Below are 14,434 nucleotides of genomic sequence, written 5' to 3' on the forward strand. Positions count from 1 at the left end.
TCTTCAATTTGTCCATATCCTTCCTGAAATGTGGCACCCAGAACTGGACACAATACTGCAGCTGAGACCTTATCATCACAGTGTCTTGCTTATAACACTCCTGCTAATCCATCCCAGAATGATGTTTGCTCTTTTTGCAACAGTGTTACACTGTTGACTCATATTTAACTTGTGATCCACTATATAGCCCCGATCCCTTTCCGCAGTACTCCTTCCTAGGCAGTCATTTCCCATATTGTATGTGTGCAATTCATTGTTCCTTCCTAAGTGGAGTACTTTATTTTTGTTGACATTGAATTTCATCCTGTTTACTTCAGACCATTTCTCCAGTTTGTCCAGGTAATTTTGAATTTTAATCCTATCCTCCAAAGCACTTGAAACCTCTCCCAATTTGGTATCATCTGCAAACTTTATGCATTATCTAAATAATTTATGAAGATATTGAACAGAACCAGACTCAGGACCAATCCGTGCAGCACTCCGCTTGATATGCTTGACTGTGAACTACTGATGATTACTCTTTTGGAATCGTTTTCCAACCAGTTATGCACCCACTTTATAGTAGCTCCATCTAGGTTGTATTTCCCTAGTTTGTTTATGAGGTCATGAGAGACAGTATCAAAAGCCTTACTAAAGTCAAGACATACCACATCTACCGCTTCCCCTGTGTCCACCAGGCTTGTTACCCTCTCAAAGAAAGCTATTAAGTTGGTTTGACATGATTTATTCTTGACAAATCCATGTTGACTGTTACTTATCACCTTATCATTCTTCTAGGTGTCTGCAAATTGATTGCTTGATTATTTGCTCCTCTATTTTTCTGGGTACTGAAGTTAAGATGACTGGCCTATAATTCTTAGAGTTGTCCTTATTCCCCTTTTTGTAGATTGGCACTATAATTACCCTCTTCCAGTCCTTTGGAATCTCTCCCGCCTTTCATGAGTTTTTGAAGATAATCGCTAATGGTTGAGAGCGCTCCTCAGTCAACCTTTTACATATATATATATAACATCAGATAATAGCAGTAGAACAGTTTTTCTTTATAGTATTATTTGTATGAGCAGTTGGCTTTAGTTTTTATGAAGATAGATATCACAGAAGCAGCCTGTAACACTGATTGATGATGTGATGTTTGCTCTTCCAGGAAGCATTTCTTTTGGAGGCAGAGCTTCTAAGAATGTCAGCATTCAAAATACTGAAGAAATGTAGGTCAGAAGGCAAAATACTCATCATTCAAGGGGACTTGGGAGGTACCTCTGTGTGAAAAGATAATCCTATCTGGGCTTTTTGATTCCAGAGGGCAATTGCCTAATGGTCAGATCTCAGTTCTCCTGGGTTCTAAGTGTGGATCTATCACTAACGTGCTGTTTGGTCTTTGGCAGGTCGCTTAGGAAAAATACTTTCTAGTGTGTTGACTAAATTTGGATGACTCTATTTCTGGGTGCCAATTTTAAGCCACCTAGAGGCTGATTACTATAGGAAAATAATTATATTCTAGCTGCTTTGCACTATAGCTATTATTAAATAATGACTGCATCGATAAAGAATATCTATGTAAAACAAAATCTAGTGAAATGTAGCATTAAACTGCAAACACAAAGAAATGAGCAAAAAATGAAATCCTAAATTAGTTGCTGGTGAAAAAGATGTTAATTGCCAAAATTGATAAACGTGAATTATATATAGATGAATGAAAAACCTTTGGTATGAAAGCTGGGGGATGGATGGACATCTTAGAAGTTTTTACTCTTTTGCATTTTGTGTTTATTTTCTCAGAAAATAATGTGATGTCATGCATAAAATGATGTAATATATGAGGTCACACTCATGCCCAGAAGCATCAGGTGGCAGGTGAAGAAGTGCTGTCAAGTAGTATGAAACTCAGTAATTTCTTGACTATATGAGCTGTTTTTGTTTAAATTATCAACTGAATTTTCATGAAAAGTAAGACTCACCTATTTTTTAAAAACGAGAAGTGAATATAAACAATATGAAGTCTTCATTTCTCTAATGACTAGTGTTTGGCAGCAGATTTTTGGTGACCAAAACTTAGGGTAGACCAGGTGTAAGTAAAGACTCAACTGTGGCCTTCACTAGCTGCCATCGTCTGCTATAATGTGTCATTAATTATTTTCTTCTGGCATCCACATTTAAAATACAATTATTAATTAACACGCTATAATGCATATCTTTTATCACTTAAATACACCACTTACATATGACAGTTGGAAGTGTACACAAGCATCCAAACTAATCTTTTTTCTTTTTTTTCCCAAACCGATGGGAAGTCTTTTGTTTAGAATATCCTATGGAATATCCTGAATCCAAGTTTCCATACAAAATGGGATTTTTAAAATCTCAGCCTGTGCTATTGGTGACCAAAAATCTCCACTAATTTGATTCTGATAATAATAGAACTTGAAAGTGTTTCTAATGCTGGACAACAAATGCTTCAACAAAAGTTTAGAATCATAGGATCTGCTCCTGCTCAATTCAGGCAAAACTCTTAACTTCACTGGACCCTAGGTTCTTTTATTTTTCTTACTATTTAAAGGTAATTTCCCATTGACTTGATCTGCTACTTTGAACATTAATTTTAATTTTCTGACATTAAAGGTTAGTAAAAAGTTGGATTCACTTTTATAAGAAGGAAGAAGAACATGAAGGTTTAGTAGGTTTGTACAATCTGAAGCTGAATAATAATGGATAGGAACATATTTTTGGCTCTAGTTCAGCATGGTACTTAACCACATATCTAACTTTATACACATAAATAGTCCCATTAACATCAATAGGACTACTCATGCTTAGAGTTAAGCACCCACTTAAGTGCTTTACTGGCTGAGGGCCACAGTGCTCAGCACTTTGTAGGATCAAACCCTTAGTTATTAAAATGTTATCCAATATGATGTAAACAGTTACATTAAATAACAATACACAGATTAATAGCTTCACATCTATATTTATTTACTGGATATAATAATAATGCTATATGCTGGTCTTTGGGGAACACATATTTAACAGCTATTATATATTCTTCAGGATGTCTATCCAATTCTGAGTCAATAGCTAAGAAATTAGGGTTTTTTTTAATAGAAGAAAAACTCGGAACCACTTTTATTGCATTTTAATCAATAGGACTGAAATATGCAAATGAGCTAAAGTATGATTGGTTGAGCTTCACAATCCTGCCTACCCTTCCTGTCACCCTTCCACTGTTCATTACAATTAAATTGAACAATACTTTAAAATATTATTTACAATTTGTCAGTGTAGTTCTATGAGACAGAATCTTATCAAAATTAAGCAGATAAGAGGACTGGGATAGAAGGATAGTTTCATGTAAGATTTTTGTCTGAACATGTTTTCATGTTAAAATAGCCTTTAAATGTACAAGACATAATATAGGGAAACTAGATTAGGCTTTTCAAAGTCATTTCTGAGTTCTAATGACATTACACACCACCTGAGCTTCAACCTCCCATTACCAGGATGCCAGAAGAACTGTGGGATATGGAAAGCCCATTATTTCTCTGGTGTCTCCTCCACCCTGGTCATTCAGATATATATATATAATGAATTGTGGGTATATGAATAAACACATCATATGTATTCAGATTTTATTTGGAACAAAAGGTCAAAAGTTATGTAACATATAAAGGGGGGGCATGGATCAGCGTTCATGTTGCACTCCCCATCAGTACCCAGCTCAAGCCAGGGAAGACAGTGATCCAACCAGCGGACCAAATCCGGTGATGAATCCTGGTCATGTGCCACTTGAGGCACATACTGCACAGAAGCTCAGAAGATTTAGGGTAAAATTAAAAGAAATGGCAATCCCATGCGCAGTCAGGTTATATGAAATCTAGTGATTAATGCACACACATATAGAACAAAAACAACAACTAAAACCTAATTGGCCATTAATAAAAGCATATTGAGGCCTAGATTTTTCATTCTGACAAAATTCCTGTTGAAGTCTAAAGGAAATTTTGCTTGAATAAGGAGTTCAGAGTGAGGCCCTGTGTTACTTGAATGTTGCAGAATATTAAGCATGTGTCTATCTGAGCATGTTTAATTCCACTGAAGTCAACAGGACTATTCACATGCTTAAAATTAGGCATGTGATTAAGTACTTTGCTGGACTGAGGCCATAAGCATTATGGGGAGCCTGATCCTGCACAACATAAGCTGATGAGAGTTTTCCTATTGACTCCAGTGCTGACATGATCTAGCCCTTATTTAGTGCTTTGTAATAATACAGTCTACAGCAGGAAATGAATTAAACCACTGTGATTCCCCTCAATGGACAAGTGGGAAAAAGCGGCGTGCGCTGGTCCAGAACCAATGTGGCTTATTTAACCAGCAATGGGAGATTTGCAAGACTGGAAATAACCCTCTTTTTCCCAGGTAGAACTAACGCTTATTTTCGGAAGAAAACACATTCCTTTTTCATTACATTTCTATAGAAGCAAACCCTTGGAATAGACAAAAAGGTCCTGTTATATTTTAGCACTTGAAATGCCTTCTAAAGTCAAATCTCTTAAAAGTAAAGACTAGAGAAGTGGACAATAGAGCCATTATTCCTCTGGGAGTTTATAGAAAGAAGCTATTTAATCCTTAATCAAATAGTTAAAAAACCAACTCTTCAAAGATTGCAATGCAATTAATATTTTAAAGAAGTTTTTAAAATATGTAGCTGTATATCTTTAGGAGAGCAAATAAGAGGCTTGCTAATCAGGACCTAATTAATAGGCAAGCTGGGGAGATTTAGTCAGTCAGTCTCTGGGTAAATCTAATGATTTCAACCTGCTGCAGAAACCTTTATATTTGAAGAAGGCCAAGACCATTAATCAAAGACTGAAGAGCCCTTTCTTCTATGGCGACAGAATTCCTAACAGGGGCCTTCTGCAGTGATTAGTCTCCAACTGACTACAAATTATCAATACTGATTACCAGTTTGCTGCAATGGGGAGGGGATGGCTTGCTCAGCACTGCAGAGCTGGCCAGACTCCCACAGCTTGTGTCTCCGTCTGTTTGCATATACAACTGTCTCATGCCTTTTCCCTACAGGTGACAATGCCAGGTTAGAATGGTTTCCACCCACAGGGATTATTTCTCAGATCAAAGAAAGAGAATCCCAGTGTTGTTTTTACACGCAGAGCTAGTGTCTGGAGGATTCATGTTAACTTTGGACAAATGATCAAGAATGAAACAGGATTATTATTGCCACAGCGATTCAGTAGTGAGGACGTGGGCTTAGTTTCTTTCTGAGAACCAGATAACGACGTTTAAACCTTGCTTTCCTTATTCTGGGTGGCTGTTGTGAGCGTGGGGGGAGTTTGATAGGGAAGTATTTTGAAACACTTTGATTTCTAAGGCATCACCCACATTTTCCCCCTTTCCAAAGGAAGCAGAAAGGAATCTGATGATAGGGAGATCCTTTCAAAGACTGGTCTGGTGGCTAATGCATTTCGCTCCTTTCCACCCCCTCCACTGCGACCTGGGTTTCCACCCATTCGCACCACAAAGCAGTTAACCGCAGTCAGTGAAACAAAAGGAATCGGGGGAGGATGTCCTGCGAGTGCCTCTGAATTTTAGCCCTAGACAGTGGCGATTCCCCAGAAGGTTAAATAAAACCGCAATCGTGGCTCCGAGCCCCTGCGATCACTGGACATCTCGCCTTCTTGCTTCTCAGGTATCAGACGGAACCAGAGATTAGGCAAAGCCACGCACGCTAACTACACCCGCACCCAGGATGAGGGGGATGATGGGGCGGGGCTGCCGAGTCCACACATACAGTTTGCGTTGGCTCTAGTGGGACAAAGTAAGTAAATAAATAAATAAGCCTGGCACTCCCGACAAAACAGGCCGGGGGTGGAGAGAGAAGCTGCTGCGTTACCTAGAAAAAAAAAATCCCGGTAGGAGGATCCCCTTTATTATCCAATGACCTACTTTTTGTGTGTGCAGTCAGACTGCAGGGGTAAAAGATCCCAGGCTTTGGAGCAGGAACGAGGTGGCTCTTTCCAAAGCAGTCTGGGTTTGTGCGCTCAGCCTTTGCGTTGCTATCCCTCCCTCCCTCCGCCCCACTTCTCAATGTCTGCGGGGACCGGGGAGGTGACTGTCGGCTGGGCGAGGGCTCCGTGGGCGTGCCCGGGAGGAGACAGCTGCAGCAGCCGTATGGGTGGGGTCTGTCTGCCTGCATTGTGCTGGGCAGCTGGAGGCTGTGGGGCTGGGCTCTGCAGGTGCCCTCTCCTCAGGAACTCCGGGAGGAGCGGCGCAGAGCGTTACACAAAGAAACCCAATGTCACCCCCCCACCCCCTCCCTCCTTAAAACAAAGGGCGGACCCTGTTCTTTGCAAGGCGATCGGGTTATGCATCGAATTAGCAAAAGAGAAAAGTCTCCCTCTAAATCCCGTCGCTGGGGAGGTGAAGGTGTCTCTCATTTTCAGCCACGAAACTGGTCAGTTTCATCGTGCAAGTGTTTTGCTTTTAACAGATCAGCGCTAAGAAATAGCTGAAATGAAGAGCGAGCGATATCTTGAGACCTGGCGATAAGGGGCGTTATAAAAAACACACATACTACATTTCAGAATAGGTAAGGGCACTTTTTTTGGTGCCACTCACAAAAACTCCCTTTAAAACCAAATGTATCTCCTGGAAATGAGTGTTCAACTTATTTGCCTTAATCACCCCAGAGCAATCTGCCATCAGATCTCAGGCTAAGACTTCCAAAGAACCCCGGGCTCCCAACCCTCCTCCCTGCTTTTTGATCTTAAAAAACTAAACAAAAAGAGTTAACATTGTCTTGGCTTTTTCTAAACATTAAGGCCTCTTAAGGGAGCGCCCAGGACAGCCGGTGGTCCTAGGATATAGCGGCTGTTGCATTGGCTGAAGAAAAAGAGATGCGATTTCTTACCCATTGCTGTTTTAGCCATGGTGGGATGGATGTGCAGATTCTCAGAGGCTGTGAAGGCAAAGGGGTCCAGCTACAGCAGTGGAGAGGGAGAGAGAAGACTGAATAAGGCACTGAGTCAGCAGCGTGGGGCTGTGCAAGAGAAGGAGCAAGAGGCAGGAGCCCATGAATAATTATCACTCCTCTACCCAAGCAGATTGGCTCTAGAGGTCCCCTGACATGACTCCTGCGGAGCTAGAATCTCCAAGCATTAAATATTGATCCACCAATGGTGCTGGAGTACAAAGTGCTAGAATGGAGTTTGAAATGGAAATCAGTCCTTGAATGCCTCTCCCCCCCTCTTTTTAGTTTTAATAGTACAGTCCATGTCAAATGTTTTATGTCTTACATGAAAAGCCTATTGGGGTTGAAAGCTCTCCTGTTGCTACCTGGAAAATACGCACACATGCATTTTTAACACAATTGAACACTGATATGACAAAGGGAGAAATAATTCAAAGGTTCTCTGAGCCGTTTCAGCAATAACATAGTAGTTTACATTATTTTACCTCTGTACATTGCATTACTGTATATTGGCTGTTGCACCACACTCAAATGCTTGTCCTGCAAGTTCTTGCTTTTCAATATTTATTTTATGTTTCCCAGGCTCATCCATCAATTATGCATTCAGTGGTAAAACCTACAGGATGGCAGGGATACTAATTAATGTTTGCAAAGTGCTGTAGAAAATGCAAAGCTGTCTCAATGTGAAAATTATTATTATTTCATTATCGCACTAGCCACCTCTTTGACGTGCCATCAAAACAACAATGGAAATGTGGGTAACCTGACCTGCTTGGGAGAAGAGTGTGGAATATGAGTGAATGCTCAAAAACATCACCTGAAAGGGGATTTCCTGGGATTTGAGAAATTATAAGGTATTTATCAGTTTTGGAACATGATGAAGAAAAACCTGTTTTGTGGGCAAGGGAGAGGGAGAAAAAGAAAGAATCGAAGGGGAAAACGTTTTCCTTCATTGTATTCAGGGGAAAGCCAGTGACGTGTCTGGAAACAATTTAAGAGAAATCTGGGCAGTGACCTGAAGCTATGGATGGAAATATGGTGTAACCCTAATATATGTTCTAGTTGGGAGAAAGTCACTGTCCAGGTATAGGCAGTGAACAAAGTATGGTATGGGATTAAGTGACGGATAGGTTGTCCCATCATCCTTTACTGCATTTATGTATCCTCAGCTCTACCCAGCATAGGAAAATAACAGTGGTAAGTATTACAGCACTGGCACACATAGATGTAGGCATCTGGAAAATTTCTAGTCGGGGTAACGAATTTTGGGGAGGAAGGACCATGGGGCCATGCCAAGGTCTCTCTCTCTCTCCATTGCGATGATAGGGTTCCAGAACGTGCTTGGGCCAACAGGATTCTTCTCCTTCCTCCAGGTGTCCCGTTCACTATCACATTTGCCACAGTTTAGTGGTGTTCCTTGTGCTGGACAAGAGTCCCGTGTCATTATCCAGTGCGGCTGATTATGCTAAGAAATGCAGCATCCCCTCTGAAAGCGGGGCTCATAGGGTGAGGTGACGCTGTGGCCACTTTCCCCCTTGTCCTCGCGTTTGTCAGTTTCGATCTGCAGGGCGGTTGGTTTTTGTTAATGAGAGCAAGAAGCCTGGAAGTAGGCTGCGGGAGAGGAAACCTCCCACAGGCGGAGAAATACAGGCTGAAGGGTGTGGGTTGTGCATAAACTCCTCAGTGTGGACATATTGCAGCGTCAGGGCTGTCTGAGGTGAGCTGTCAAGACAGTTTTAGTCTATTAGCCTACTGATGGTGGGAAGATGAGGTAGCTTGCTGGGATGTGGTGAAGAGCTTATTTCCCAGCGTGCCCGACCCAGGATCACTCAACCACACACATGGTAGGAAAACGGTCCCCAGGCTCCCAGGGCCAACCATCCTTTGTGAGTGCAAAGATTTGGGTCAGAGGGCCATCTTTTCCTTTATGAGGTGGGTTGAGGAATTTAGAAGGCAGGGTGGCGGTCTTGGGAGGTGGGGAGAATTGGTGGGGGACGGGTAGTGAGTGAAATTGGGGGTGCTGCTGGGATGAGGAGAAGCTGGGATGGGTCTGCCTGGGGTTGTTGCTCCTACGGAGGGGCTGGGAGGCTGGAGTTAGGGGAAGGGCGCTGTCCTGAGCTGTGGAAACTCATGGAGGGACCTAGCCAGAAAGCCAGACGCTCCCCCTTTAGCTTCCCACAGGGCAGGTCCCCCGCGCAGTACTAATGCAGCCGTGTCTAGTTCCAGTCTGCAGGGGCTTACTTTGTATTCTTCGAGGCCTTCATCTGGGCCATCAACGAGCTGTTTCCTATAGAAACCCCTTTCCCAGGAAGGCGGCTGGAGCTCTCCTGGGTGCTGAAACTTCCCTAGGCCTCGAAAGGACTGTGGAATAGCCCCTCGCAACCTCCCCTCCACCCTCCACCCATATTACAGACACAGCTAGAACCAGCGCAGTTCAGACCCGCTGTATCAAACGGGGAGGGAGGAAAGGCAGGGCGCTCTGCAGATCCCCACACTGGTTAGTTGCTCCTGCCCTAAAAGGGCCGGTGTCTCCACAGCCGGGACAGCCCCAGAGCAGCGGATGCTGAATACAGGGCCTGGATAAATCTGGATTTGCTTCTTCCTACTGTCATTTTATAATAATAATAATAATTAATAATATAATTATAATTAATAAGCAATAGCTAGGCACTCCCTAGGTCACACGCGTGCTGGGATAAGCCTGCAACCTACTCCCGCCCCTCAGCCAGGGCATCCAGCCGCTCTCAGCTCTCTGGCTGCAGCAGGGAGCCCGGGCGGGGGGGCGGGGGGGGGGTTGTCTCCAACGCTCAGCTGGGGTGGAAGGGCTGGGGGCTGCATTGCCCTGATGCACCCTGACTCTAATGAACTGCCCCTGGCCTGCAGCATCCAACAACCCCTGGGCTGTCTGCACAGCATCCGAAAACAACCTCCTCTTCCGTTTTGCCATAGCCTTGCCCTTTCCCATTCCCAGAAGAGGCTTTTTGGTTTTGTTTTTAAGCAGAGCAGCCTGGTCACCAAGCAGAGCAGGGGGGAGGGGAGTTGTCGTTTGTAAGGGGAAAACGGAAGGTTAATGGCTCCTCAGAGGAGCTGCCAGCGTCTGGGCTTCGGGCGGAGGCTTTTTCTTGCAGTCCCCCTGCCAAGGACAGCAGCGATCTTCCGATTGCAGCTGGCTTGTTACCGTGCAGCTTGGAAGCTGCTTTCCCTTCCAGACAGCCCCCTCCCACCCCAGCGCAGTGACTCCAGGCTGCATTTGACACACCCGGGGGAACCCTGTCTGCTGCCCCTGGTCCATCCGCACCCCAGAGCTTCCCCCCGCGCCACTCCCAGAAGAGAGCGAGCCCCCCGGTGTGATTTGCAAAGGAGGCGCTGAGTCGTGCCGCTGAGGGTTACCTATGCGGGCTGCCCGAACGGGCGGAATCACTGACACTCCGGCACCTGTCCGAGGGTGGGGCTGCTGGTGTCTTTTCTTCTCCGGCCACCATCAGGGGAGACAGAGCGAGAGAGCTCAGAGCCAGCCCCTGCCGCTCCCCTGCCCTCCGCCCCCAACCCCTGGCAGGGATAGATGAGGAGACCTGAGCCAAATCGGGGAAGCTTTTTCTCCCCCTTTCTATTTCTGAGCCAATACATGTTGCAGAATAGCAGGTCCCCTTATTGTGCTGTCAGGCATGTGAAGAAAAGCTGGCTCTCCCCAGAGGACAGGGGGATGGGCACTGGGCCTTAGAGAGATTTCTTTGCCTAGAAACTGGCCCAAGAAATTACATGACAATCAATGTCACCTCTAGCACTTGACAGGACAATTATCGCTGGGGAGTAGCGATCGGACACTCCATATATCATTTCGGATCCAAAGCCCTTTTATGATGAGTTCAACATGCATTTTAGAGGAAAATGGGATTTTCCTAGCAAAGCCAAGCTCGTCCTTCTCTGTCAGGGGAAGTTTCTCTCAGATGTGGGCCAAAGGATGAGGATTTCTAAAGCTCATATGAGTGTGTTGTTTGAAACTATGCCTGCATCTTGATTTCCGAATGCACATTGTCATTCTTAATTACCTCCAAATGGCTGGAGAGGCATGGGCTGAAGGAGGAGCTCTGGTGCTTCTGTGACCTTGGCCAAGTCTTTGAACCTCTTTCTTCAGTTTCCCCTAATAGTAATTGTGCCTCTGGGTGGTGTTGAGCAGGTAAATGTTTACACAGCACTTTGAAGAATATTGGTGCTAGAGAAGTGCTAAGAAATGGAAGAGATTTATATTAGGGCATCCTATCCATTGTCCTGCGAGCGCTTGGTGATTCCCTGTGGTATATTCTTCAGAGTTTCCTCACCTAGTTTAAATAACTCCAAATCTGGGACTCCCACTACTTACTTTTGGAAGACGTTTATACAGCCTAATAGGCATCACTAGTAGAAAATGTGTTAGGCCTCATTTAAAACATTTTAAATTTACCTTTGGCCACTTCCAAGCCCTTTGACAACCCCAACCAATAATTCTCTCTTCATGGTTTTTATATCTACCTGATATCAGGACATTATTATTAATTAATTATCACAGGTTTGTGTCCTTGACCAAGGCTGCTTCTCAGTTCCCTTTTCTCTCACCAACAAGGCTGTGTTCTTGCTCTGGCACTATTTAGCATCATGTTGCATCTAATCGATGCATTCAGAGACATTGACTGTAGCATTTATATGCAGTATTGTATGGATGAAGATGTCTCGAGGCTGCATCATCAGCATGTGATGACAAGAGTTATGAAGACAATTATTAGCGAATTACTGTTTGCTGATGATTGTGCTTTATTGGCCCATAACCTCAGGGACATTCACTGACTGCTTTGAGTGTGCAGCAAAACATTTTGGCTTAATGATCAGACTAAAGAAGACAGGAAGTAGTGCAACTACTCCAGTTGTGTCCATTAATAATAAACCACTCAAGATTGTTGACAAGTTTTGCTACCTAGGCAGCATCATTTCTCAAGATGCAGTGTTTGACAATGACAATATGAAGCGCATTGGTGCAGCCAGCGATGCCTTTGGAAAACTTCAGTGTTGTCTCTGGAACAAGCAGGGTGTCAAATTGCAAACAAAAATTGATGTTTACCATGCTGTCATCATCACCACATTGCTCTATGGCTGCAATATATGGACTACTTATTGATGCCACATAAAACCACGGACCAATTCCATCTATGATGTCTGTGACAGATAATGGAAATTAAATGGCAATATTTGGTTCCAAAAATGAGGTCCTTGAGCGCTGCAACATTTTACAGAAAAATGCAGACTAGAGCTCAGGGGTATAAGAACACAAGAATGGGTCAGACCAATGATCCATCTAACCCAGTATCCTGTCTTCCAACAGTGGCCAGTGCCAAATGCTTCAGAGGGAATGAACAGGACAGGGAAATTATTGGGTGATCCATCCTTTGTCATCCAGTCCCAACTTTGGGCAATCAGAGATTTAGGGGCCCCCAGAGCATGGGGTTGCTAATAGCCATTGATGAACCTATCCTTCATGAACTTATCTAATCCTTTTTTGAACTCAGTTGTACTTTTGGCCTTCACAACACCGTCTGGCAATAAGTTCCACAGATTAACTATGCTTTGTGTGAAGAAATAATGTCACTGGGTGACCCCTGGTTCTTGTGTTATATGAAGGGGTAAATAACACTTTTACTCCACACCATTCATGATATTATAGACTTCTATCATAGCCTCCTTTAGTTGTCTCTTTTCTAAGCTGAACCTGTTCCACACCCCTCATCATTTCTGATGCCCTTCTCCATACCTTTTCCAATTCTAATATATCTTTTTTGAAATGGGGTGACCAGAACTGCATGCAATATTCCAGGTTTTGTCACACCATGGCATCGGTGCCTGCTCTGTGGGTGTTCTGGGGCTGGAGCACTCACGGGGAAAAATTAGTGGGTGCTCAGCACCCACCCGAATTCTCCGCCCCCCACCTCACCTCCTCCTCTGCCTCTGCCTCCTTCCCTGAGCATGCCGCGTCTCTGCTCCTCCCTTCCTCCCAGCACTTGCTGCTGCCATACAGCTGTAGCAAGCTCTGGGAGGGAGGGGGTAGGAGTGGGAACGTGGTGAGCTCAGGGAAGAGGCCGGGCCGGGGCGGGGATTTGGGGAAGGAGTCAAATAGGGCCAGGAAGGGGGTGGAATTGGGGTGGGGACTTTGGGGAAGGGGGTGGAATGGGGGTAGGAGGGGGCGGGGCAGGGGAAGAGTGGGTTCAAGCACCCACTGGCACCAGAAGAAGTTGGGGCCTATGCACCAGGGATTTATATAGTGGCATTATGATGTTTTTCTGTCTTCTTATCTATCCATTTCCTAATGTTGCCTAACATTCTGTTCACTCTTTTGACAGCCATTGCACACTGAGCGGATGTTTTCAGAGAGCTATCCATGATGACTGCAAGATCTCTTTCTAGAGTGGTAACAGCTAATTGACCCCATCATTTTGTGTGGCTGGGATTATTTTTTCCAGTGTGGATTACTTTGCACTTATCAACACTGAATTTCATCTGCCATTTTGTTGCCCAGTCACCCAGTTTTGTGAGATCTCTTCATCACTCTTTGCAGTCAGCTTCGAACTTAACTATCTGAAGTAATTTAGAATCATCTGCAAACTTTGCCACCTCACTATTCACCTCCTTTTCCAGATCATTTACGAATATGTTGAACAGCACAGATCTTTGGGGGACCCCAATACTCACCGGACTCCATTGTGAAAACTGACGATTTATTCCTATCCTTGTTTTCCTATCTTTTAATCAGTTACTGATCCATAAGATGACTTTCTCTCTTATCCCATGATGCTTAGTTTGCTTAAGAGCCTTTGGTGTGGGGACCTTGTCAAATGATTTCTGAAAGTCTAAATACACTATATCGACCAGATCACCCTTGTCCACATTCTTGTTGACTCCTTCAAATAATTGCGATATACAGGTGGGGCATGATTTCCCTTTCCAAAAGCTGTTTTGAGTCTTCCCTACAGGGCCGTCCATAGCTATCCTGGGGCCCTACGCAGCCTCCCCGTGGAGTGTGTGTGTGGGGCCACAGGCCTCTGGGGGGCAGGGAGGCTGGCTTGGAGGGCAGGGGGGAACCACCCCCCAGCACTCACCCACAGTGCGGCTGGGGCTGTGTCGCTGCACTTCCCGCCACCGGTGAGTGCAGGCCCGGCCTTGCTGCAGTCCTCAGGGGAGTGGGGGTGGGGCTGGGGCAGAGCAGGAGTGGGGCGCGGTGAAGCAGGGTCGGGGCTTTGGGGAGGGGGTTGAATGGGGGCGGGGCTGGGGCAGAGCAGGGGTGTGGGCCATGAGGAAGAGCTGGGGCAGGGACTGGAGCAGCACGCAGCTGCGCAGGGCACCAGGAAATGTGGAGCCCTACACAGCTGCTTACTTTGCATATGTGTAGGGACGGCCCTGCTTCCCTAACATATTGTGTTAGTCTATGTGTTT

The 14,434-nt window shown here is 44.8% G+C and overlaps 1 protein-coding gene and 1 long non-coding RNA gene across 2 annotated transcripts in view; one reads left to right on the top strand and one right to left on the bottom strand.

Moving 5' to 3' along the window:
• Window positions 1-7,242, bottom strand: part of STMN2 (stathmin 2) — a 52,048-nt gene extending 44,806 nt beyond the window's left edge. Inside the window, exon 1 of the mRNA XM_007052938.3 lies at window positions 6,920-7,242. Coding sequence (XP_007053000.1) covers window positions 6,920-6,938 — 19 coding nt within the window. The 5' untranslated portion in view covers window positions 6,939-7,242. The remainder of the gene's footprint in view (window positions 1-6,919) is intronic.
• LOC122464443 overlaps window positions 1-13,394 on the top strand; it is a 40,801-nt gene extending 27,407 nt beyond the window's left edge. Inside the window, exons 2-5 of the long non-coding RNA XR_006288471.1 lie at window positions 5,699-5,827; window positions 6,500-6,598; window positions 7,696-7,833; window positions 13,345-13,394. This is a non-coding gene — a long non-coding RNA (uncharacterized LOC122464443). The remainder of the gene's footprint in view (window positions 1-5,698; window positions 5,828-6,499; window positions 6,599-7,695; window positions 7,834-13,344) is intronic.
• Window positions 13,395-14,434: the final 1,040 nt, after the last annotated feature.

The sequence above is a fragment of the Chelonia mydas genome, chromosome 2 (assembly GCF_015237465.2).
Source record: "Chelonia mydas isolate rCheMyd1 chromosome 2, rCheMyd1.pri.v2, whole genome shotgun sequence".
Lineage (NCBI taxonomy): Eukaryota > Metazoa > Chordata > Testudines > Cheloniidae > Chelonia > Chelonia mydas.